The sequence below is a fragment of the Poecile atricapillus genome, chromosome 16 (assembly GCF_030490865.1).
Source record: "Poecile atricapillus isolate bPoeAtr1 chromosome 16, bPoeAtr1.hap1, whole genome shotgun sequence".
Lineage (NCBI taxonomy): Eukaryota > Metazoa > Chordata > Aves > Passeriformes > Paridae > Poecile > Poecile atricapillus.
The window spans coordinates 3,080,197-3,107,002 of NC_081264.1; the positions used below are offsets into that span (position 1 = coordinate 3,080,197).

At 42.7% G+C, this 26,806-nt stretch overlaps 1 protein-coding gene and 1 long non-coding RNA gene across 5 annotated transcripts in view; one reads left to right on the top strand and one right to left on the bottom strand.

The window, feature by feature from the left end:
- Nucleotides 1–20,836, bottom strand: part of KDM2B (lysine demethylase 2B) — a 106,377-nt gene extending 85,541 nt beyond the window's left edge. For all 4 annotated transcript variants that reach the window (XM_058851275.1, XM_058851272.1, XM_058851273.1 and 1 more), the window contains exons 1-4: nt 20,685–20,836; nt 19,363–19,507; nt 16,137–16,215; nt 12,134–12,180 (exon numbers count right to left, since the gene is read on the bottom strand). In XM_058851275.1, the coding sequence (XP_058707258.1) occupies nt 12,134–12,180; nt 16,137–16,215; nt 19,363–19,507; nt 20,685–20,735 (322 nt within the window). In that variant the 5' untranslated portion in view covers nt 20,736–20,836. The remainder of the gene's footprint in view (nt 1–12,133; nt 12,181–16,136; nt 16,216–19,362; nt 19,508–20,684) is intronic.
- LOC131585299 (uncharacterized) lies at nt 19,514–26,663 on the top strand. The gene is made up of 2 exons (XR_009278921.1): nt 19,514–20,340; nt 24,928–26,663. It is a non-coding gene; the product is annotated as an uncharacterized LOC131585299 (long non-coding RNA).
- The last annotated feature ends 143 nt before the right edge of the window (nt 26,664–26,806 follow it).

Genomic DNA, 26,806 nt, shown 5'->3' on the forward strand with positions numbered 1-26,806 from the left:
AGAAATGCACAGGAGGTGTGAATCAGAGCTGCAAATGACACCAGAGTTTTCTAGGCTGTGGTCTCTTCTCCAGAACAGCACCAGCAGGAGAAGGTGCAACTCCCCCACAGCAGAGGAAAGAGGAAATGTCCTTTCTGTAAGAATGATTATCGAGCCCATCCATTAAGAGGATAAAGCTACCTTGGGGAATTATTTTAACCCTCTGTGGCTGAATTGAGATCTGTGCTGAAGGTACAATACAAAATATTCTGGTTGACAACCAGAAACCAACCTCCAGTGCCGAGGGACCGGCCCACTGGTCCTGCCTAATCTTTATGCCTCTTATGAGGAAAAAAATCCTTGGTTTGTAAAGCGGGATTTTTGGCAGAGCCTCAGGAAATCTGCCAGCCTCGCCGGCGGGTTAATTGTACCTAAAGACTGAAGCTTTAACTCGCATCCCGGTTAATCCCCCCGGAGCTCCCGGAGCTGGAAGCACGTATTCTTCTGCTGCCCACGGGAGACTATTATGATATCCCTGCTAACTGGGAGGGATGTGAATCCGAGCAGAAAGTCCTTGCTCAAGTGGAGCTATTCCCGACATTCCTTGCATTTCAGAGAGAGGGCACGAACAAATGAAGAGCCGCGTCCCGATCCCATCGCTGCCAGTGCCACCAGAGGGCACAGAAGAACAAAGGGAAAGGAGCCCGGACTCGCACAAGGCTGTCCCCAAACCTCCCAGCCATCACCTTCCTCAGGAAACGCCAATCCCAGGGCATCCATCCCCGGTGCGGGGCTCTGTCTCTGCCCTCCCCCTGCTCCTCGGCTGTGGCCCCGGTGCCGGTGCGGCACTGCAGGAGCCCTCTGACAGCATCTCCTCCTCACCGAGGGGTAAAATTGCTGTTCCTGACACGAACCTTCCCCTCCGGGCCCTCTGCAGCTCCAGCATTTCCCAGAGAAGTGGAAAGTTGTGATAACCCGCGGGAGGAGCTGTTTGCACACAACAAAAGGTGCGCAGAGCATGGCCAGGAACAGCTTCTGGAACCTCTTCAGCCGTCATCAGCGGGGCTCAGGCAAATCGTGTGCTTTAGTGGCATTAAATGGAATTAATCTGTATCCTTACACCTACCCAAGCCTGAACTTTTCGTGATTCTTAGAAGCTTTAGACAGTGAAAAATATTCCTTATACGAAGAAGCATTTTACTTCTGATTTTTTATATAGTATCCCAATGCATTAACCTGTAGTGTAAGCATACTCCAGGTGGCTGAAAACACGGAGCACACAAATAATAATTATAGAAAGAAAAATAATACAGGGTCCAAGAAAAGTGGGACAGTGAAAATCTTATGTCTTCTTTATCTAACAATTTTATTTTAAGACGATTAATTATTTCCTAATATGTCTCAACATAAAATATCTCTAACGGTAACAATAAAATTGTAAAAATTTTAACCTTTCTGCCCTATGAAACCTCATCATCAGCCCATAAAAAGGAAAACTTGATTTCCCTCATACTTTGCAATTAGGAAATGGAAGAAGACCTCCAAGTACACTCACATTACCAATCAACATGTGCACTATACCAGCAACCCTGCAGCTCCCTTCTGGCCTAAAAGGGTATTTTAAGATGGCAAAGGGTTGGCAACAGCCCCACACATCTTGTACCTACACTTATGAGAACATCTGAAAAAATACATAGCTGTGATTATATCAAACCTCCAAAACATGCTGGTATCAATATATATTTTAGGTGAAGACACTACACTTGAAGGTAATTTTGAACTGAGGTATATTGTGACACTAAAGCATCATAACTACCATAAAATATTTAGGATTTTGGGTGGCATCATTCCAAAATAAGACAGCTCATTTCTAGTCTGGATGAGCTAAAGCAGAGGATTCTTATTGCAGAAACATAGTGTGACTATGGGGAGTTTTTCTAAAACAGCTGTTCTGCTTGATTTTCCCACATGGACAATTTATCTTTAAATCCACCTGTAGACAAAGGCTTTGAGATGCCCGTGACCACGCCAACACATCACTTCAATTTCACTTTCATGTCCTGACATCATGGAAATACATTCTCATGAGAGGTTGTACTTTTGTTGTAACATTCATTCAAAGCAGATTTATTGCTGTTTATATCTGGACTTGAACATGACTGTTTTTAGCAAAACTGTCCCAGTTTAACTAAGATTTTTTTAAAAGAGTTTGCCTGTGTTAGGCAAAGGACAAACTTAAAGAGAGCTCAAACAGGAAGTTCAGCTCTAAAAATAGAACTGGTTCTACTTCCAAAATGGCAAGTCAGTGGATGTGCTAAACATAGGCAAGTGACTGTTATAATATTTCATTTTTACTTCTAGGAGACAAAACCATAATGAGAGAGCAACAAATGCCTTGTATTGTTTATTTTATTACACAGGAACCCTGATCATGGCTCAAAGCTCACTCACCTGGCACTTCTGATGCACAGAGCACAATGGAAACATGTCAGAGGTGGAACACTACATCCATCACAGCTTAGCCCAGCACTGGTTAGTGCTGAGAGCTAAACAAGCACCAGAAAAAAATTAAAAAAATAATAAAAATAAATGTATATATATTCCTCCACCTTTCTGCAAGGGAGAAAGACAGTGTGAGTTTTCTGCCAGTTCAACTTCCTGAACCACCTCACTACGAGAAAGAGGAAAGCCTGTGCCAGCACACAGGAGGGGATGGAGAGCAATGCCAGAATTGAGGAGAGAAGGAAGAGAATGAGCAGGATGCCAATTTAGAGTTGCTTAATTGGTATAGCAAAAAAAGCAAATTGTTGGATGCAACAGGGAGCACAAGGAACAGAGCCACTTCCCCTTGTCACATAACAGGCAGCAGCAGCAAAACAAGAGGCCAGTTTGGATGACAAAGAGATGGTCTGGCACCAGAGCCTGGTACTGGTGTTAGAGGGAGAAGTTTCTATTTCTAGTCTATCATGAATATTGGGTAAGTTTTAACCTCTGTCTGCCCTAGGTCCTGGTTTCATGATACAAACTTCACCAATACTCAAGAAACTGATGAGGCTTAAATAATTTTTTAAAGCAGGGTCAGCTGCCTGTGCTTCCCAGCACAGTTCCACAAACATCAGGGGAAGGATGTGCAGCCAGCACCGGCGCTTAAATCCCACAGTGACACCAAGCACAGCCCCAGCTCCCTCCTGCTATTGCAGACTGCAGCTTTTCTTCTTAAACAATGAGCTGTTTAAGAGGCACAAAACCAGTGAGTGTTAAATGAAGCAACATCCTCTGAAAGTCTGCACTACAACACTTTAATAGACAGAGATTTCCACTTTATTCATGCATTGCTCCACCTTAACACCGGTGGATGCCAAAGTCCCAAAGGGTTCCTTCGGAGCTGCTACAAACCACTTTAATTGTCAACAAATTAGAGCCCTCAGACTGTAGGAAAATCACTAATGGAACCTTCACTTGAAAAAAAATCCATTCAGAAACTTTGCTGTCTAGTTACTAATTTTAATTCTGCCCAGGAGAGAACACAGTGCAGCTCCACATCTTTTTTTCCTATCCCTGAGCTAACATGTTGAAGGTCAGAAATCACATTAGGCTGTCTCATTGACATATGGGACTGCTAGTGTCCCACAAGGAAGGGATTGACTCCCTGGGAAACCACAGAAACCTCACCTGTCAAATCCTACTGGTCCTGTTTACAGCCAAGTGTGTTGCTCTCTCACTATTGGTTCACACTTGGAAAGTTTCCTGAGAGTACTTGCTCGAGTCTGGAAGGATTGATCTGTACTTTCTCACAAACTTCTATGGAATTAGGGAGTAAAACAAGTTCTGTACAGTACAGCAGCCTCCTCAAGGAAAGAAGGATACAGAGAAAACAGGAGAGGTCGCTCAAGGGAAAAGAAAGAAAAAAGTACAAAGACAAAAGGATGAGCCAATAAACTTCCAGTGCTATACTTTGGAAAGAGAAACCTGCTAGACAGAATTGGAATCAATCATTTCAATGAAATACCGATTTTATTTTATTTTATTTTATTTTATTTTATTTTATTTTATTTTATTTTATTTTATTTTATTTTATTTTATTTTATTTTATTTTATTTTATTTTATTTTATTTTATTTTATTTTATTTTATTTTATTTTATTTTATTTTCTGGATGTTTCCTTTTTGCAGTACTCAAATTTAAAAATAAATGCAGCAGCTAGGAGTCTGTCCAGCTCATACCAGCAGTATTTATAAACCCTTTTGTTGACAGACCATCTGAGCTTACAGGCACTGGGAAATTATCATTTTCAGTGATAGTATTTATTTGCTGATTTTAGGCCTGACTTAGCACATTTCCCAGTTTAGAGCATGAAGCATGTTGACAGGCCCAACAGCATAACTGTGAGCAATTTGGAATTTCACTTTAAAAACAAAGTGTTTTTTTTAAATAGTGAGAGTTTTTAAAACTCTCTTCAGTCTCAAAACAACATGGCAGAGGAAACAATTTATTTTTATGAACTGGATCTCAAACACATGTTTCTGAATAACATCTGAGACAAATCAGTGGAGCCCTGATGAAAGCTGCTTTCCATTTTTTTCTCCATTTCTCCTCTTGGAAATTTTGTAGGCAGGTACGTATCCCATCTCCCTGAAAACACAGGGTTTGGGTTTGTAGCCTCAGATCAATGGGAATAGCAGTGACATGTAATTATTTTACAGTCACTTGTGAGGAATATCCAAGTTCAGCTTTCTCCTGCAGGGAGCCATCCTTCTCTCCTGCTTCAAGGTGCTCCTGGGTCCCCTGCTCCTCTCAGCTGTCAGAGACATGTGGGTCTCCTGTGAATCTGAGTCCCTTGATGAACTCGGGGTGTGACCTGCAGGGTCCAGAGCCTGAGGTACCTTCAGTCAGAATTCTCACAGCCTGAGGAACACATTCACAAGTTGGTATAAAACTACGCAGACATTAGCCTTCCAAACTATGGATGTTTCTTTAATTCAGTTTTCTTACTATTCCAACAGTCCCACTTACATGAAAAGAAAAAAAGCAGAACCCAGAGAGCAGGCCAGGCACAGATCACACAGTGGGGCACAAAAACCCCGTGAGAAATAAGAGGAGAAATCTTACAATGAATGGAAATATTTCATCTGAGTACCTCCCCTCCCATGAGATCAGTGATGACTCCTCTCCCCTAGAACAGCCTGGTCCAGTGTGTTTTGAAAAATGCATTATTTGAGCCCCAGGAGCAGAGCACAGACCTCGCTGCTTCCTCCTTGTCCCTCCACACAAGACTCCTGGAGACACAGCAGTTAATGACTCCTGACTCAGCTCTTCTGCTCTTCCCAATGTGGCATTCCCATTCACAGGACAAATCCCCACACCAGGGGAGAACCATACATCTTAATCAAGACTTAGATGCAAGTCTGGGGGCAGACTTTTGCACTTCCTTTGAGCAGCCAGTTTAATTTTGGGAAGTGCTCCTTACAACAGAGCCTCTCTAATGAGCCTCCCTCCTAACTCCTCTCAGTCTCCAATTTCACAACTTCCTTGAAACAAATGGAGCGTTGCTCTATAGAAAAAGCAACACTGGGTCCCTATTCAGCAGAAATGATGGAAAGTTTTCTGAGCTGCAGTGTGTGGCTGCTTTGTCCTTCTTTTGTATCTACACGGCTAATTTTCTTTCACAGGATGGAGAACTGTACATTGATTAAGACAAAATTTCCCCTACTTGCCCGCAGACCACACTACGAGCCTCTCGACTTGCTTTGTAGTTGGATGTGAATTCAACCATGATACAATTTTCAGAACAGATCAATTTGAGAGGAGCAGCAAACACACGGGAGGAATGAACCAAAAAATCACTAGGAAGCAGCTACTCAGGGACACTTCTCTGATTTGCTTTCAGCTTTTTTGAGTAGCTGCTAACAAAAAGCTGAACATTTGCACAGCCAGCTCAGGGACCATTGTGCAGACACACCTCAAGAAATGTATGCTAATGTTAAAGGAGCGTTTTACAGGGTATCTGCCCTCCCTCCTGCCTTTACCCACCTGACCTGCTGTCACCACCAGCACCACAATTTTCTCTTCCATGGAAACACTGCTTATGATTCTTGATTCAGTACTGAATGAAATTTATACATGTGTATGTGTATACATTTATAAATGTGTGTACAGTTTTTAACAGATAAATAAAACATTTTATAAAGCCAGAATAATTATTACCTACAATGTTTATATCTCTTTCTATTCCTTCTTCAATATCACTTGCTTCCAGAAGCATGGATTAGGGGGGTTCTTGTTTCTCTGTGAAGTACCTGGCATGCATATTTCCATTTTAGCTGGAATTCCTGGGGACTACAGCAGTGTATGTATTTAAGAGAACAAAAATGGCTGGATGAAAGATGCAGAGCCTCACATAGCTTATGGCTGTTAGGTACATTTGATGGGTAGTAATCCTTTCTGTCCCAACTGAATTTAAATTATTTACATCAGCCTGCTGCCATTAACTAGTTAGGGAACTTGTTCCTCCCCACCACAATTCCTGCACAAAGAGGCCATGGCTTGCTACATTCACTACATCATTTACAGTTTACAGGAAAACTAGAAACTGAGATTGCCAAAATTCTGATTTTAGTGGATCATTTCACTTTTCAACCTGGTTCCCATGTGGGAAAACAAGGCCACACTTTTTACACCACTACACTTCAGAATTTCAATTCCTTCTAGAGTGGGGAAAATGTTGCTGTACCAAACTTCACAAACCTTGCTTAGGGCTCTCCCCTGTGGGAAAAAAAAAACAACAATTAAACCAGCCAGGGAAATACTCCTTTGCAGGTCTGATTTCACCCACTGATGTTAATGAAAGCTCAGATCCTCGTTTCAGTGCACTATGATGCACTTAGTGAATAAACCATGAGCAGATGTGTAACAGCACACAGCATCTCCTCCAGAACTTGCCAGCAGTGCAAAGGAAAGCTGACCTGCACTTGTAGTGCCACCCCCCACTACTTATAGGAGTTTTCCCTTGAAAACATCAGGGATTTAATGATGTCATTTATTCTATTATCTTGCTCCACTGACACCATGATTATAAACTCATAGTTGAGGCAGAGACCTTCACACATATTTCTTTAAACAGTCAATTTGCAACTGAAATTTTTGGCTCAGCTCCTGTTCTTTTGGAAAAGGCAAATCCCAGCAATAATCAAGTATTTCTTCAGTTACTCCCACCAAAGAAAGCAACAGGATATGTAGATCCTTGGTTTTCCTTTCACCCTTTGTCTTGAGATCAAAGCCCGCTGCCAGGTCTTTAGGGATTTGACAGAATCACAGGAATCAAATATTGAAATGATTTATTAGGTCCCATCTTGTGCATCATCTCCTTGGGCAGATGAAAATTGGTCTTTGCAACAGTTACTGGAGCTTATTTATGATTGCTCTTTACTGCCATACCTCAATGCACAAACTGTATCACAAATAAAAGCTTTGCTGCTTTCAACTTTTCTTGGATTCTTTATACAAGATGAAAACACCAAAGCCTTTCAATGCAGTTTGTGAACACAGCAACCAAACATTTCCTATGCTTATGAGCATCAGGGCCCAGTCCAGTCTACAGCATCAGATTTTAATAGCAAATTGCATGACTGATGACACATCCTCTGCTGCTCCTACACTTATTTTTTTTTTAATTCTATAAATAAACCCATAGTGAGTTAGTTAAATAAAATCAATCAGTGAGTTGATGTCAGTTGTTAGACCACCCCATGAATAGTCTAAGTCCTGTACTTGCACTGTTCCCACTGATACAATGCCTGGCTGGGCACGGTGAATTCCATAGGACAATGCTGCTGATCCTACAGAAGTGACCGCTGTGGTCACAACTTTAACCTCTTCAGCCCAGAGATCACAATAACCCAAAGTCTCTTTTCTTTCTTACAATGCTCAGCATGTTTGAAATCTCCCCTTTTGCCACTTGCTGGGATTGCAAGCTCCATTTTGGGGGTGCATAACAAATACCTACCCTGGCACAAAAAGCTACACCAGCCCAGAGAGGGAGGAGGTGATGCACATCACAGACCCAGCACCACTTTCATTCATTTAGTTTTTATTTACTGTATTTAGGTGCAAGTGTAAAAGCTGGGATTTAATAGCCTTAGACTGTGGGCCTGTGGTGAGCAAACTGAAAATAGGTCAGCTAAAAATTAGAAATAAAAGCAAATACATCCAGACTGGCCACTACTGTTTAGAGAGAGACACTGTGCTTGTGCAGGGCCTGCACACCTACCCAGGGAGACAAAGGCAGTGCAGAGTCACAGAAAAACAGACACTCCTCTAAATTCAACCAGTGGTGACCCAAGAAAACCTCTAAAAAAATCTCAATAAAAAGAAGTAATCAGAAAAAGAGCAAGGAGCTCAGAGTGATAGACTGAGGCACACATCCATGAGCACTTCCTCTTTCTCTCTCCCTTACATGGTTCACAGCTCCCAAAAGTATCCAGGGCTGCCAGCTTCAGATTGTGTGATGTCATGAAGGATAATATAAAGACAAAATTCAAACAAATGACAAAATGGAATGCTTTGGTTTTCTAACATCAAAGACTAAAACAAATGACTGCATTCAGTCCTTGAATTCAGGAGTGGCAAAGGCTGGAGAGGGTAAACAGTGACCAGGGAAGCCCTGGCTTTCAGCAGTTTGCTGAGCAAGGCAGCCACCTTTCCCCTTGCTCAGCTCCAGGCAAGTGATTCCCCTTGTTCTGCAGAGTATCTGGCATAAAACTCTCCTGCAGGTACTTAAGTACTGAATTGAGCTGACAATCTGGGAAAACACACTTTTGCTTTTCTGCCCCCCTATGACAGGCACCAAAGTTTTTGTGCAGAGTTGGCAGATGTTTAAGGACACTCTAAGAGAGCAAATGACCCTCAATCAAATTTTAAATCAGCTTATGAAGAGATGACAATGACATTCTCCCCTTCAGAATTAGCAATCAAATCTACCTAATGCAATGAAATTACAAAACTTAAGAGTTATTAAATTACAACAGAGCTTTATATCTTTCAAGAGTTGTCTCAAGTTCCTGAGCAGGCCAGGAATTCCTTTCCACTTCTCCATTTGTATTCTTGGCTCACAGCCATTTCAGAGATGAGACATTTCCAACTGCTGAAATTAATCCATCAGGTCAGGTTTTACAGAGCATCCAGGATATGGTTCATATGGAGGTGGGAGTCTGGTTATAGTCATGGATGGGTCTGTAAAGTAAAGCTACTGTAGGGCAGAGTGTTTCATGCACACACATTACACATGGATGCACAATCAGGCATCTGTGTCAGAAACAGGAGGTCATGAATATCACCAAACTAAATTACAACTTGTTGCTGCATTTTTTAAGCCAGGAAAACAGAAAAATCCATCCAGCAATGGAAGTGTTTCTTTGGAAGTCTGACAAAAGACTAAAAAATAGACACCTAAGCTCAAGAAAACACAAACAACAATAGAAAAACCCATCTCTTTAAAATTCTCCTTATTATTGCCACAGACCAGTGGTTTCAAAGGCAGATTTAAAAGCTTGTTGTTATTTCCTTCTGACTTCTAGGTACTCCCCTGTGAGGATGGTACAACAGTCACGTTAGAAATAGAAAGTAATATTTCAGAAGAGTTTGTGACCAAAGGCTTCTTAACTTCCCATGGTATTTATGTGCTTTGGAAAAATCCACCACCAAGTCCTTAAAGGGTTCTGTAACAAATGTGCTTCCTCTGATTCAAAGAAGAAAAGAGAACAAATGAGAGGTTTAGAAAGCACCAGCAAACTATGATGATGAGCACTTAAAAACCCAACAAGTTTACACTGAACACAACATTTTTCAGACTGTGTTCTCTCTCTATTGACTCCCACACACAATCAGGTGCAGAGAGTTATGCTCATTGCATTTCACATTCACCAAACATCCTTTCCTCCCCAGGTTCATCAAGGAATTGAATAAGTTTTGAAAATACCATGCATTGGGAATGCAAACCTGGAGGTTCAGGAAAATCTGAGGGATCTGCTAAAAAAATGCAGGGACAATGGCATAGTAACATCTCCAGTGACAGGAGATGTTAATAAAACAAGATTTTCTATGTGCTTAATTTGAACATTAGATAGTGAGTGTAGCACATGCAACCTAAAAGTAGAAAAAAATATGAGCAAAGATATGCTATAGGAAGATGCTCACTAGTGTTTCCAGAAATAATGAGTAGATAATTTTAAAATTTGGCATGGAGACAGGAATTCCCCCATGTGCTGTCAGTGTCAATGTGGCTGTTCCACCCAGCACAAATTCCACAGCGAGAAAAACGATTTGCCACAAGAACTGTGATTTTTCGGGTGCAACTTACAGTCTGTTTAATTTCCCAAATATTTTAGATCTTTTGAATCCAAGTTTCCACCTGTGATGCCAAAAGTCATCAACTGTATTATAAAAAGGGCAAGTGACAATGTTCTGGACCACATGATGGGCTCAGCACAATGACTCCAAAGGGAGTTTGCCCAAACATGATATAAAAGGACCATGATGTGATATCTGGCCAAGAGAAGGTACAGGGATTGCTGATCCAGCCGTGAGCAGGCACGCTCTTACATTAAACTTAATGTCAAAGTTAATTGCAAATGTTATTTCTGCTCCATTGTTTCATAAATGCAATTTTATTTATAAATATCCTCCCGCTTTGCTGGCCATGTACACAGGAATCTCCACCCCCTAACACTTCAAAGGACATCAATCTTGAGGAAATGCAACTCCCACACTTTGACTGTTATACAGGAAAAACACTGTTGTTATGCAACACTACACTGTTCCAAAACACCTCAAATGTCAGAGCCTCAGCTCCAACAGCCTCAGAGACAGAAATGGCACAAGTTCAGAAAACTGCAACAGGGTCCAGATAATTGCAGGGTTTATGCACAAGGCTTGTCCACAGCAAAAAGGCTTTTTTCTGTACTTGCAAATGTACACATGCAGGTAGTTAGGAAATCCAAAAAATTCAGGAGTTTATTTTCTAATTTAATGGAGATTGACCACCAAATAGCGCTTCCCACACTACTTCCCAAACATTTTCTACCAGATATTTGGGGTTTTTTTCCTGAACTTATAAATGGTCATAAATTAAGCAACATTGCTGAGTTGTTTGTGAAGGAAGGTTATCAGAGATAACCCCTCTCTCACTGATAACCCCAAGTGAGCAGAAATGAGGCACAAGTTCCTCTCCTTTGTTTTTCTTAGCTACATCTTTTCCAGACTTGATATTCCTATTGACTATAAAACTCAAAGAGTAATTTTTAAAACAACTGTTCTTTCAAAATGCAGCATTTGAGCTAATTTTAAAGATCGACTGCTGCCACAAGACAGGTAAATAAACCCAGTAAATTCTAACTAGCAGGAATGCAGTAAAAAATCTCCAAGAAGGACTGCAGTCAACACATCCAACATCCAGCTTGTTCCACAGCAACGACTTCATGGAGTGCAGGATCACATTCAGTAACAGTTTCAGATAACAATAAATAACACACCCATCTGCAGTAAATACTGATTTCAAAGGAACATTCAATATAATCTCCTACCCAAAATGTAGCTTTTCTTAGAGTTAAAGAGCATTTATTTTGCAAAGATTGCTAGGAAACATTTGATGACAGTCACCACTTCTCTGGTTTGTGTCTCATCAAAAGCCAGGCAGTTTGCAAGGCTTTGTGCTCAGCCTCTCTTCACAACCTTCCCTCAAAGCACCGACCTGGCCTGACACTGATAAATACTGTGGGGAGAACACAGGCAAAAGGTGATACAGCTCCAGTCACACCTTTTACAAACAGATGCTCTACAACAGATTAAAAAAAAAAAAAAAAAGGAACTCAATCAATAAAACTGCTGCTTTCCAGGATCACAAAAGTGTTTGTAGGACACCTGTTAAGAGCAAAAGCATTCCCTCCTTTCCAAATGGCCAATTATCCAGCATGAGATCGGAGTCCGGTCAGCACAACTACTAATTAGGGTTCTCCCAGCCTTTTTAATTTACAAATTGCTCCTCCATGCCTTCTCCCAGATTCTGAGAGTTATCACAAATGTCGACAAACACAACTGGACAAGTATTTAAAAGCAATTCTGTTCTGTATAGAGTTAATCCAATGCATTCAAAATAACTCACCCACTAATAGCTTCACATCTCTGACGGTGAAATCCGGGTCAGGCATTCTGTAATTAGCAAAGAAAGCAATGTTAAATACTGTCAAGATAAGTATGGGTACACTCTTGTTACCATAATAAAGAAGAAATAAATGTATAGTGCTCTTTGTCCATAGTGCAGGAGGTGGAATCAAGCAAGGCCTCTCTGAAGTGTGGACAGTGCAAGTTTTAATGACACACATGACATCTTTGCATTGGCAAGTGTACAACAGTTTCTCTAGCCACAATAAAAGAGAAGAGGTGTCTTTTTGAGGACTTTTTATTAGCACCAGAGTGGAAGAAAAGGGAAGGGGTTGGGAGTGATTTCAATAAAATCCTAAATCTTTATAGCTTGTTAAGCAACTCATGGTGTTTGCGACTTGCGGTGCCTCATGTCTGTTCCTCAAGGTGAGCATTATCACATTTGCCAAACTGAGGCACAGAGCAGTAAAACAACCTGCTCAAAGCCACATCATCACAGGCTGGAATCATGGCTTGGAAATAAATTATATTTAAAAAAAAAAAAAAAATTAAAACCCCTTTGTTTTAATGACTGTTCCAAACCTCCTCATCTGGCAGAAGACATCCAGGCTGTATTTGGTGGGTTGGGAAATTGTTCAGTTCAATTTGGGCTAATTCAGAGCTAAATTAAATGGTAGCATAATTGGTTCAGGGATGTTGATGCATTTACAGGATCATTTCTAACACAAGCTATGTTTTAGGGTGTAATGTAATTAGAGAGTAGCCTGCTCCAGCAAGAGAGCGAGCTCTACATGTCAGGGAGAGAGTAAAATTCTGTAGCATAAAAACCGGATGGAAAAAGAAAACAAAAAAAGTAGTGAGGTTTTAAGGGTGATTGACTTCATTTTACTGACAATATTTCACACTTCACATTGCACAAAGGCTGACTAAGGAATTGTAATGAAAAACAGCCCAGTGGGACTTGCCAGCTCAGTGCTCTGCCCCTCTTGTACTGCCCTAGGTTGAAGATAAACAATTTTCTTCTGGACTTTTGACATTATTTAGTTGAAAATTAGAACAATCCAGCCCATGGGCAAAGGTGCAGAACAATAATTTTTACTATTAGGAAAACACTGAAAGGTAAAGTTAGAAACAGTATTTACTGGCATGCACATATCTTAAGAACTATTTGCCAAATTCTCCTTGTCCACTTTCTTTTACCCTTATCACCTTCCTCTGGTGGGATGTAGAGGCTGGACAGTATCTTTTGTTAGTTCTCTGCCAACCCTCACATCTTTGCATTTGGCTGTGAGGGCCTCACAGCTTTGGAATTCACTCCCTGTCTGGAATGAAACAGCCTGAATCTACTGACCTTCAGGGTTCATTCAGAGCTCATCTTTTTTTTCCAAGCACTAGAAAGTCAGAAGTAGGGGAAACAGGAACCATTTGTGGGTAAAAAGAACATGCCAGGCTTGTCTGCAAATGACACATCTTGCTTATATTTGCTATCAGAAATGTCCAACAATTGGCAATCTTTTTCATATGTGTGTAAATCAAAATAAAAATCAACCACAAAGATGGAGAACAACCTTAGCCCAGATGGATATGAGCAATTCTGTTCTTTCTGAGAGCTTCAGCAGCAGTCAAAAATAAACATTACTGAAACTTGAATACAATCTTTTTAAACAAATAAATATGTTTAGCTCTTTGGAGAGTACACCTGGCAGATTCTTTTTTTCTCTGCAGTCTAAGGATGTGTGATACATCAAAAGAAGGATTACACTAAGTGAAAAAAATCAGTCCTAGGAACAGCAAGTTTCAAGAACTCATTTTGTAGCTGGGTAGTTTAGGGAGGTCCAGCTTTAATTCCAACCCATTCTGCTGCCACAGATGGCTGTACTTCTTCAGCTCCAGCCCCACCAGCATTACTGCCACACTCCCTCTTACAAAATTAGGGCTAGTTTGCTACAAAACTATGATAGCAAAAAAACCAAACAAACAAAACAACAAAACCAACTGTTTTCTTGAGTGTCATTTGCTTTTCTGTTTATAAATCCAGAATAGCAGCAATGCAAGAACTGCGCAGAAATGTTTCTCCCTTGATGTTATACAACTTTCAGACAAATGCATCTTGTGTAAAAGCACCATGAATGCTTCTAAAGATTTCAAATATCATAAAAGGTGGTGAAGAAAAGTACAGCAGGGTGACTTAACTCCAAAATATGACTGACTACATTGAAGATCTTCAGCAGTCTATAATAAACAAATTGTGTTGCTAGTTTCCTCAGCCAGAAGAGAAATGCAAACACCTCAGTCTGCATTGGGTGCATTTTAGCAAATGTTTAAAGATTTGCTAGAGAACCTATTCAAATCCTAATGAGGATGAGCTCTGGCCAGCACAAGTATCTGATTAACCACAAAACAATGCAAGATGACTGCTGTTCAGATAAGAGATAACACCTCTGCAAAGAGCATTCTCTCCCTGAGTTACAATCCTGGAAACAGTCCTCCAAGAAAAACAGCTTCTCCTCTTCTAAGAGATCACAGGGGGCCTTTCCTGCTTTCAGATGTACAAGCAGCAGCCATGATGGTCAGAAGTACAGAGGAAAGCCATTTTCAGTTTCATTGTAAGGATTTTTCCTCATTCCTCTCATTCCTTGCCGTTTCAGAGTACCTCCAAGCACAGTAACCAAACTGTTCGGCTCTGTACATCTGCCAGGCACAGACATGCAGGCTGACTGCTCAGCACAAGCAGAAGTGGAAGCTGGGATATTCAAAACATCAGAAGTCAAAAAATCATCTTATATGACATATTTTGTAGACCACTGTATCTCAAAAGTCACTGTACATACATCTGGATCACTCAATCCACTGCATCATGATGTTCACAGCCTCCTGTGATCCTGTGGTGAAGCCTAGGAATGTTTGTGTCTGCAGGATGAGCTCTCATTTCCACACTTCTTCACTCTGGAGCCAAACTGGTACCATTGGCACATCAGGAGCTGAAACATCTTCCTAATTTTCTTCTTGAACTGAGGGGGATTTGCCCCTTAGGAGCAGCAGTTTAAAACTGATGCATACAGAGAGAGCCTACTGAGCACTTCTTGCTCAGAGTTCAACATACAGATCTATTTTACTATGTCACCAGAAGCATCACAGCAGCTCCTGTTTGCTCTTCTAGTAAAAGGACACGTGGTTGTCAAATACCCCAAACTCTGCTTCATCTATTTCTCTCTTTAAATTATACTGGGGTGGCTTGATTCCTTTTAATTAATAATTGGGACTCATTGGTCCCCTAAACTGGGAGGTGTTCCACAGCTGGAAATTGAGGTGCAACTGAGCAAAGTAATGATGCTTTCAAAAAAATATTTTTCTTTCTATTAGCAATAGTCAGTTACATCATCCTAATTTCCAAAAGTATCAACATTCATCTAAATTATGGATTAAATACTGATAACGTTAATGTTTTAATACTTCTCTTTTAGACACTGTCATTTTCACAAAGTTGCAGGATTCTCTTATTAAAATACCAAATCCTTTATATTGGACATTAACAAAATGCAACCTCAAAAAGGCTCCAGTAATCCCATATTTAACTAGACATTATTAAATATTTACAAAGCTATAACATTCTGAAGAGATATAATTATAATGGAAAACGACAGGCATCATTAGAATTCCACCTGCAATGACGGAAATAATTGAGAAGTCAAAAATTGAGGGGAGTTTGTTCTGTCATTACAGCATGGATTGGGTGCAAAAACCTTTGGATTTCATTCCTAACTTTCACTGCTGACTAATTTTTGGCTGTGTAGTACCATGCTGTATGCACTTAACTTTTATAGACTTCATTATCTGCTTGTTTATAAGTGGAAAATAATCATTCCTCCTCTCAAGGCTGCTGACAGTCTTACTAATTGCAATCCATTTTCAGATCATCAAAAGAAGTATCAGATACAAGTAGAAAGCATAATGGTTATTTTATAAAAGCATTTATTAATCACCAAAATTTAGTTGTAACTTACTTAATTCCCAGTCCATCCTTATTTCTGAAGATGAGGGGAACTCTGAGAGCTTCTCTTTGCACATACTCAAAAGTAAAATCTGTGAAAATGAATAAGAATAACATCCAAAAGCAATTACAATGGTGTTGGCACCTCACGTTACATTTTCTCAGACTCTCCCCATTTCCCTTTTCTCACCAAAGAACTCCCTATCACCTAAAGAGAAATAGAAAGAGAATGCATATTTTAGATCCAAACCGGAAACCCAATGACAGACAATGCTCTCCCAGCTGCTCCCTATTTTTCCTGTTCACTGATGCACATAAAATAGAAGCCAGTCAGTTTGTCAATTAAGGTCTGTGTTGAAACACCCAGGCTGTAATGAAATACCAAATTAACAGTTAAAAGATAATACCGACCAAATTACTGCAAATCAGTCTGGTATTTTTTGGGCAAATGTGTAGTTTAAAATGTATGTGTAAGTTTAGATATTCTAAGTTACACATTTCTACTTAGATAAATACATGTTTTCTTGTGAGCATTATCTGGTTCTAGCAGAGAGCCCTGATTCTGTGAACACATCATTCCTTTTATGTGGAGCTTACTGTTGGTTTCAACAGAACAATTTTCCTTTGATTAATCAGCAATGTAACTCCAGGAGCTGATAGTCAGATTTTATACAGTTCCTGGCACTTAGGAAGTCTGTGAAATATGAATTGCAGGGACTCACAGTATAATACACAATCAAAGTGAAAATTAAACAAAAATTTGTCACGTTAACACTGGCCAGCATTACCTTGCTGCTCCTCTCTGAGGATTACACAGGACTGGCCTTTCCTGGGGATTTCTCTATGCACGGTCTGACACAATAGCAGTGATTTGGGGATTAGAGAGGAAGTTACAAGGCAGCGATTTGGGTGAGCCATGGCTACAAAACCCCTCGCTCAGTTTGGAGCCTTCTGCCACAGAGAGCAGAGGAATTCCTGCAGCAGCCATGGACTGTTTCTATGGCTCTGCTATTCCCCCTTTTTTACAGGAAAAAATGACTTTTATAAAGCGTCCATACACTGCCTTGAAATGGAAACTGCTTGGCTGTTCAGCACTACAAAATGCCCTGCACCGCCAAACCCAGCGCACACTCCCTGCACTTTATTCAGGTACACACGAGCAGTTTAACTCCAAGATTCATCCAGCTGTCCACACTTCCTGGGCCAGCACAAGCACCTCAGCCTGAGCTTCTATTCCTGATGTTTCTCTGCTCTAAAACCCACGCTGAAATAAGAGGGACCCAGAGGCCAAACTCCCATGCCTGCACGTGTACTGCCCTCTATTTATACAGCTTTCTCTTGGCTGCTTTCATGTAGTAATTATGACAAGTAGGGATATAATGTTCCTACTTAAGAGTTACCGAATCAGAGCACTGTAATTATCCATTTACAGAAACATTAAAACTACAGAAACTTTATTGCCACTAGTCTCAAAGTAAGTGTAATGAACAGTCCATTTAACTAAGGTTACCAAGTAAATATTTCTGTGCTAAGGAAGTCATCCTTCCCCATAGGCATCCCCATTAAAGCTATTGCCTTTTGGTAAGCAAATAAATAAACCATAGAGACTTTTTACAGACGCTGGTCCAAGTGAGAAAGTCAACAAACACCAGGAGTAGTATTGGTGAAATAAGCAGAGGCAGCTATGTAGCCTTGAAGACTAGAGAACAAGTAGCTATGACAAACTGCATTCAAGCCAAAAATCACACCACTGCAAGATGAGTTATCATTAAAAATAAAAACAAAGACATGGGGAAGAAAAAAAAAATTGCTCAACTGATTCCATGTGTTCATATAAATTGTTTTATTCTTACATACTACTGTCATTGTTTTGCCCAGATTCAATTCAACTCTAAGGTTTAAAGAGAAAAAAAGTAAACCAATAGTAAAAATAAACCCAGAGCAAATAGCAATGCAGATCCTTTCTTCCTAATGCCCCAACAAAGCATTTAAATCCCTTGTGGGGTTGAACAAAGCCGACACAGACCACAACAAAATAACAAAAGAGACTCATTTATTTTCAAGTTCCCTAGAAAGGAGAGAGCTGCCCAAAGATTTTTGAGCTGCCAAGCCAGGGAAGATGTGGGTTGTACTATCCTTAGCATGGAGCAGTGGCAACCACTGGAGTGTTTGGAAGCTGAGGGTAGAATGCAATAACTTTCTGGAAATTTAATTAACATTTTCCAGCTAAAAAATAGTTGTTTGTGTTTTGTTTGGAGGAAGAGGGGTCAGGGTTGAGCTTATCTCCTGAACAAATACCTTCCTAAGTAAGATGGATATTTAATTTCTTCACCACATCAACTTTTCTAAAAGGAGCTTAAAATGCTCATGCAAAACTAAGCCTAGGGGAGAAAAGGAAATTTTCTAAACTCGATTAGTGGCTACACACAGTTAGAGCAATTTCAGGAGGATTACAGCCAAAACTTCTCTTTCCTGAAAAAGCCATCCTAAACAGGCGCTCTCAGTCAGGCCGAGTTTTGGTGATAGCCATCTGGGATTAGGGATCCGTGTCCAGAGCACAGCGGTAAATAAAGGTGACCTGCAACCCCCTCCCGGCCCGTTTGATTGCCGGGCAAACCTCTCCCGTTTCCCTTCCTGCCAGATAGCGTGCGGCAGAGCTGGGCTGTCTGGCTCTGCTTAGCGCTCCGGAATTCGAGTCACCTAAGCAAAGCAAGTAACTTTGGGGAGGGGAGCACTGTAATTTAATATATGATAGACACACAAAGAAGTTATTGACTTTAAAGTCTCCGACCCTGGCGAACAGGCTCATCAATCGCACCCTTTCGCAAAAGGGGTCCTGGATTCAAGAGGGAGTGGAGGGGGAGCAGGAATCACCTCTGGCTAAGTGGGGGCTGGGGTTTCGGCCTCTCCCGTGCCAGGACCTGACCGGAGCGGTGTGGGTCACGGTGGCGGGGCACGGCTGGAGGAGCGCCGGGCGCTGCCATGGATCACCGCGCTCGTCCCAGCATTGCGCCGGGGCAAAAGCCGCCCTCTGCGTGCGGGGGGGACGGGCCGGGGCAGCCCCCCGGGGCGGGACGGGCAGCAGGGCCCCAGCAGCAGCCGCCCCCCGGCTCCCCTCGGGCCGGCGGCGTCACCGGATCCCCGGGCAGGGGTGCGGGCGCGAAATCCGAAGCCGGAGCGGAGCCGCACGTGGAGGCGGCGGCGAGCGCGGCCGGACAGCCCCGGGCCGGCAGTGTTACCTTTGCCGTCCATGGCATGCACGAAATCCCCGTGGTACATTTTACTCTTTAATTTCTCTTCCAAATTGAAACTCCTGATGCTGACGATTTCCTCCACGTCCGAGAGGTCCTCGTTCTCATCGTACCTCCTTCGGCTGATGCAGCGCTAGAAAAGACACAAAAACCAAAATAAAACACATTGTCCGGAAAAGAAAAAATCGAGGAAAGCACATGGATCGTGCACAACGGTTTGATAAACACATTCTGGGGGAAATAAATAAAATGGCAAGGCACAAACTGAACAAAACCTGAACCCAAACAAGCTCCAATCCCGCTCCATGCACCTTTTCCATCCCGTGACACGGAACTCGGCAGGAATAACAGGTGCTTGGCTTCACGAAAACTCAAACTTGGGCTGCTGAGCAGGGGCTGGCGCTGGAAGGCGAGCGGGGGACTCGTAACTCGCCGACAATTCACAAGCTACAGCACCGATGCGTTTTGCAATCCCGTAAGAACCCGTGGACGGCAGCGGTCAACGCTCGTTAACTACCGGATCATTATTTTTTATTACTATTATTATTATTGTTGTTGTTATTATTATTATTACTATTACTATTATTATTATTTATTATTGTACGTGAGCACGAGCTAATTCCCCGGGGAAGAGAAGGGGGGCGAATCTTCGCATCTGATGCCCAGCATCAAGGTTTCGGTATTTACATAATCCGAGTGTTTCCATAGTCACACCGGAAGCGGCGATTTAAAAACCAGATCGCTTTATGTAACGCCGCGATGGATGCGCAGCCCCCGCGCGCTCCCCCCGCCGCCCCGCACGCTCGACAGCGCCGAAAGCGCGGGGGTCCGCGGCCGAGGGGCAGCAACGAGTTCAAGGCGGGGGGATGTAGGCTAGGCCCGGCGGAGGCCGGTGCCGCTGCCCTGGGGAAGCTGCGGCGGCCGCGGAGACGGGGCTGGAGGCGGCGGGGACCGGCCGCGCACAAGGTAGGTCCCCGGAGGAGCGGGGCGAGCCCGGTGCACCGGTTTGCCGCCGGTGGCTCTGCCCCTCTCCCGGCATCTCTCGCCCTGCGAACCCGCCCCGCAGCCCCGCGGACACGCGCGGTGGATCAGCGCAAACCCGCACGCACCGGAAAAAATAATGATCCATGATCGTCCCACCCTGCCCGTCCCTCGGTTCCATTCCGCCCCTTCCCCGCTGCCTCAGCCGCGCTCTTGCAAACTAAGTCGCTCCGCTGCCTACGTCCCACATGCATTTCTCCCTTTGCAAACAATTAAGCAAAATCAATTAAAAGGCACGAATAGGAAAGAGACCGAAGCCAGCTACACACCAATCTTCTTCCAGAGTCTTTCTTTGCCTCCATTTTTTTGGAGAGTTTCATCACTTATTTGTCAACAGTTCCTGTCCTGCATATTTGGCCCAAATGGGGAGGAGGCAAAACAAAAGCCATCCAGGGCTCGCTAAAGTTTTGCAATTTTGCACCAGGACTTTTTTTTGGGGGGGGGGGGGAGAAAGGGGGAGGGAAGGGGAGGGGGGCGGCGGCGATGCCTTTTGCAAAGTCCTAAGGAACCATGTTCAGGCGCTGCGTGCGGAGCGGGGCGCAGGCGTCGCAGTGCCCGGAACGTAAACAGCGGCGGGGCCGGGGGGGTGGCGGGGGGGCGGACCGGGGACACGGCGCGGTACCGGCGCTGGGCTGGCCGGGGCGGGCGGGGTTGATGTCCGAGGCCACGGCATAGGACCGGCGCTGGGCTGGCCGGGATGGGGGGAACGCCCGGGGTACCGAGGCGGTACCGGCGCCGGGCCGGCCGGGATTGGGGGGCTGGGTGGGATACCGGGGCGGTACCGGCGCTGTGCTGGTCGGGATGGGAGGGTTCGCCGGGGTACCGGGGCGGTACCGGCGCTGGGCTGGCAGGGATGGGGGGTTGGGTGGGATACCGGAGCGGTACCGGCGCTCTGCTGGCCGGGGTACCGGGGCGGTACCGGCGCTGTGCTGGCCGCCGGCCCCGCCGTGCGGTGTTCGGTCACGAGTGCGCGGCACGCAGGCGCTGAGCGGCAGCGGGGGGACGGGGACGGGGCCCCACAAAGGCGCGGACGGTCCCTGGGTTGGTACCGCAGCCCCCGGGATGTGCCCGAAGAGTTGAGCGGTTCTGCTCAACCGGGGGAATTTGAACTCCGCGAGTGTGCCCGACCCCAACGGCGTAAAGCCGGGGTAAAGAGTGGCGAATTAATGCAGCAAACATTTGAAAATAATCTTATAATACACGGACTTGGGGTTAATTTTGGTGGTGGCTCCGCTCCGTGCCTCTGCCACAAGTGTGGTGCAGCTCGGCGCGGAACGCGCACCCCGGCTGGTGCCGGCACCGCTCCCGGCACTGCACCCACGTGTCTTGTGAGAACCGGTCATAAAATCTAGAATGTATTGTAAATGGTGTTAAACAGGTGTTAAATAAACCAAAAATGCCTTTTCAATATGCATGTACAACAGGTAGTTAGAAATCGCATGAAAAAGTAGGTAAAAAATGCTATAAAGTAGTTGTTGATGCCAAAAAATCTGCAGGATGGAGATCCTGCAGTTCCTAAAACTATCGGCGGGTCTCATTTCTACAACACCCCCTAACATCTATTCTAAATTGATGCTGAGCAATACTGGGACCATCTGATTGCAATAGCAGGGTTAGAGTGCAGGTTTTGAACAGCCCCCAGGTTCCACAGCGTGGCTCCTCTCTGAAGTGACATCCTTTACTTCCCCTCCACACCTCCCAAGAAAGGGAACATCAAAGGATACCCAAACCCAGGGTCGGGGCTGATGGCTTTGGCAGTGCTCCTCTGGTTTGCTTTTTGCAATCAGTTAAGCATCCTAGGTATTATATGAAATATATTAAGTGTTAATGCAAAATTTAAAACACATTAAAATTCAACTTTGCAGGCCTCGCCGTTGATCTCTTTTAATGATCCATGACACGTGGATAAAGGCAGGAGAGGACGGAGTTCTAACAGGATTTAAGGCAGCGAGCTTCTCCTTATGATTCTGCCAAGAACTGTTTGCAGAATCTTGAAAAATCATGTAATCTTTCTCTAACATCTCCCTGTTTGCAGATGATTGAACTTTATTATGGTATGGAAGTGTTTTATAGGCTATATATTGAAGTGTGGATTCCAGATGTCTGTTGGAGCAAGTGCATTATTAATCCATAATCCTGAGGAGATATATACATATCTTGACCTTTCAGCCAAAATTACTCAATCTTAAAATTAAATACATGTGTACATCTGTAGGACTGAGGTCAGAATACAAGATAAATGGATGTTACCAGAGAATCATCAGACAAAAAACACATCATCCATCCATACTGCAAAAGTCTACCAAAAGAGACAGAAGAGAGACATAAAAGAAAATCAACTCATTTTTCTAAATATTTTTTTGGACATGGACAATCTGAGACTCTTGGTGTATCAAGCAAACCCACCAAGGACTGTATCCATCACATACACCTGGAAACACCAGAACACATTATGGAAGTGTGGAAGTAAATGTTTCAGAAACAACACAGTTTCTATCTATAGATCTCCAAAAATAGAAAACACTTTTTAAACCTTGTTTTAGGCCAGAAATGATACCTACTCCAATACAGTTCATTATACCATAGAAATAGTCTGTGTGTCAATAACAAAAAGCCTATCCCAGACTTAAAAGAACTGGGGAAAAAAGGGGAGGGGGAATGTGTAGGTTGTGGATGATGAGAATATCCATATCCACAGCTGCATTAGACAGGACAAAAACACTTAGAAGCAATATTAAATTCCCATGCTTAGTGCTGGCTGATGAGAGTTGGGGTTTCCCCTCTGAGCAGATCATGGCACAGTTTTCCAACAGTGCCCAGAGCTGGGCCCCATCAGGCACTGCTTGGATGGGACAGCCCAGGGCTGACACAAGGCTGGCCTTCTTCACAGTCAAAAATACGGGAAAAACACCTCAACTTTGTGAAACAGTGTCAAAACCACAGTATCAACTGTGTAAAAGGAGTGGTGGTTATTGGGAAAGGGGCTGTGCTGAACTCTTCGAAAAAAAAAAACACTAAAACATTTTTTTGCTAGATATAAATGTAGTTTAAATTATTTAAGATCTAATCATGCCAAGGCGCTGGATCCTGACCTCGTTAGCTTAGAGCAGGGAGCTGTCATTTAATTAATGTTGTACTGTGGGGCTCATGCTGAAAGCAGAGCTGAAGTGCTGTGCTGGGGAAGGCTCTAAGAAGACATGGGATCATTTCACCCCACTGAGCTTTAGAACAGTTACTTCCCATTGCACAGAACGGACTGGACTAATCTTAAAACATTTTTTGAAAATACTGTTTGTCCTGTGAGATCTACCATTCTACACTTTCTTTACCTTGGGTTGGGATGGAAGATGAGATATTTAAGTATTTCACTGCTTTATGAAGGAAGCAGACATTTTTCTAGACATGGCAGATCAAAAGCTTTCCTCTGTAGAAATTCCATCAACTAAATGTTAAGCTCTACTTCAGATGTTTCCCTTAACCTCCCTGGGACTGCTGGCAAACCTGTGTTTGCCTTTTGCTAGTTCAAATGTATTGTTTTTAATGCAGATCTACCATGACTTCCACTTTGTGGTGGCTTGATTCGGGTTGGATGCAGGAACAGGAACAAATGGAAGTGCTGATTTGCATGTGAGGCTGGAGATCCGTTTTAGCAAAGCTGCTCTGCCGAGAGCAGCACCACGGTGCGCTCAGCACCGGATCACATTAATCACAGGGTACTTAGAGAACCTATTCAGCCTCCTACAGAAAATACAGAAGTACATTTTTAGCAGAAAAAAAAAAAAGAACTGTGAGTATCCTTGTGACAGTGTACAGATTTCTCAGGGCTTTCTGGAAAGAAACTTGGACTTCTGCCACCTGCTTCGATTGTGTTCATGCATAAATGATCCAGAGAACGGGTTGACATTACCTCTAATTAGGGGTAATAACAGCCTGCTGCTGAAAGGGCCCGTTCCCTTTCTCTTGCATGTACATCCCTCACTTTTCCTGCATTAGATCTGGTGTTGGTGCAGCCACGGGTGAGGCAGTTCAGTGACCCAATCCGGCAGAAAACTCAGCCATTACGAAAAATAATATATATTTATTTCATTAAGTCAATCCACTGAAGCTCTGTAACCATTAGATCGGTGCGATCCACAGGCTGGAGAGGGCTGTGATGAAGGGAGAGGGCAGGATACACCCTTTTGGTGGCCTTCCGCAATTGCACAGGTCACAGGTGACAGCAAACCCCGGCTCTGAGCCCCAGCGTGACTTCAGAAGAACTCCCTGAAGCATTTCTAAGAGTTAATTAAGCATGGCTGACTCCTTTAGTTTCAGCTCACTCCAGAGTGGCAGTGTAGAGTTGTGTCATAATGAGTAATAGAGTTGGAAATAATTTTTCCTGTTTAGTTTGTACCTCAGATGGAGCTGTAAAATGGGACAGAAAGAGAAAGGGTGCATTGCTGTGGTTCTCATGTTGATCCTTAGTGTATGTTTTTTTGTTTAACAAGCTGATTTTTCTTTTCTTTCTTACAGGAAAGAAATGTTTACTTCGAAGCTACAACACTGAGGCTTGGAATCTCAAAATGACACATGGGTCTGGCTTGGAAAAGGGCGTGAGACGAAATGCCTTCGCTGATTCTGCAGGTCCTTTTTCATACTGATCCTCTGAATGAAATACAAACTCAGCAGTACATCAGTGTTTAATGGTGTTGTATCTTTCAAAGCCCTTTCCAATAAACAGGAATAAGAGTGATGGACAGGAAAGCAGAGGAACAGTGAGTTCAAAGAGTCTATTTTAATACAATTATTTAGAAAGACACTTGAAGTCCTTGTCAGATGTATATGTCTTGCAGGTGGTTTTTTTTTCAGAGAAATCTGATTGTAGGGAACAGGTCAAGACCTAGTGCAGTAGTACTCCCTCATGATGTTACAGTTCAACCATAATTTTGCATAGAAACAAGAAGAAATAGTGAACAATCCACATTGATTATGTACATGTTCATAAGCATTTGTCATAGCTTATGAGCAGCAATGTTCATAATATTTTAAAATTTATGATTCCACAGGACAGAGACTCAAATGTTTGTCTGAGATGTGGAGGAAGTTCTAGTTACTGTTTTTTTATGGTTATAGTATCTCCCAAGAAAAAGTGATAAATCACAATTGGTTTGCTCTGACTTAGCCTCAGGCACCAGTGGGAGACAGAGAATGTTGATTGTGGGATGGTCTTCTGTTCTGAGGTGGGTTTTTTTTTTGGGGGGGTGGTGGTTAATAATTAAAGCACACCAAAGAAAGAGTAGTGTTTTATAATCACAGACTCATTTAAGTTGGTAAAAACCCTTAGGATCATCAAGTCTAACTATAATATCCAAATCCACCTCTAAATTTTAATGTATGCTGGACATATGGGTCCTACACAGCAGTACTGTCACTCAAAAAAGGGAAAGTTTGGCCAAAATTCTGTGGGGTCAATGATAGAACAGCAGAAGCTTTTATGCAGAAAATAAGTCAAACTTATTCTTCTACTGAGGTGTTTTAATGCTTCTGTTGATAAAAATCTCACCCGAAGTTGTTTATAGCAAGAGGACTGTGTTTATTTCCCAAGAAGGGAATAAGATCAGATCTACATGGTACAGGGAATGCCTCTGAAGACTTCAAATACTTAAGATTATTTTTCTTGGATGTTTTTGCTACATCTTTTTAAAAAGAATGCCTTGTACATGAAAAGCATCAAGTGACCTTGTTGGTATCGATTGTCATTCCCTTTGTTGTGCTTAAGGAAGTGAAGGACCTTGCAAATCAGAAAGGTGTGAAGAACAAAGCAAAAATGTCAAAGACAATCTACCGTGATTTTCCTATTTGTAAATAAGGTGGAAAATGACAAAACAATACAAACTAATGATGCTTTTGATTGTTAATGGAACGTTGCATGGATTCGTCTCCTAGGTGACCATCCATGTGCCTGTTAATAGTAAAAGTATCCTTGTTGAGTATTATTTGTATTGTTAAAATCCTATTTTTCTTAACAACAAATTGATAGCAACAGGTTTGTTTCTTACTTATCCCTTAAGTCTCCTGATGCACAAATTTGATGTGGCACAAGTAGTGTATTGCCTCACCTTTTCAGAAATCACCTTCAGAACTGTGCCAAGTATTCACTAGGGATTTCTGCTCTACGCCTCAATTTTCCCTCTGTAAAACACAGAAAAAATGAATTATGGTTTAAAGGGTTTATGTGAACTTGGTAATAAAAAAATCTTTCAACACTGGCATGTGTAGATGTTGAAATGTTCTGCTTAATCGACCTTACCAAGTGCTTGCTGATAAAGGCGGGTTTATCAAGAGCTCTGGGCCTACAAAATCTTGTGAAAAACCTGAACTATGTGACAAAGGGTTAGGTGGGGTCAGTTTT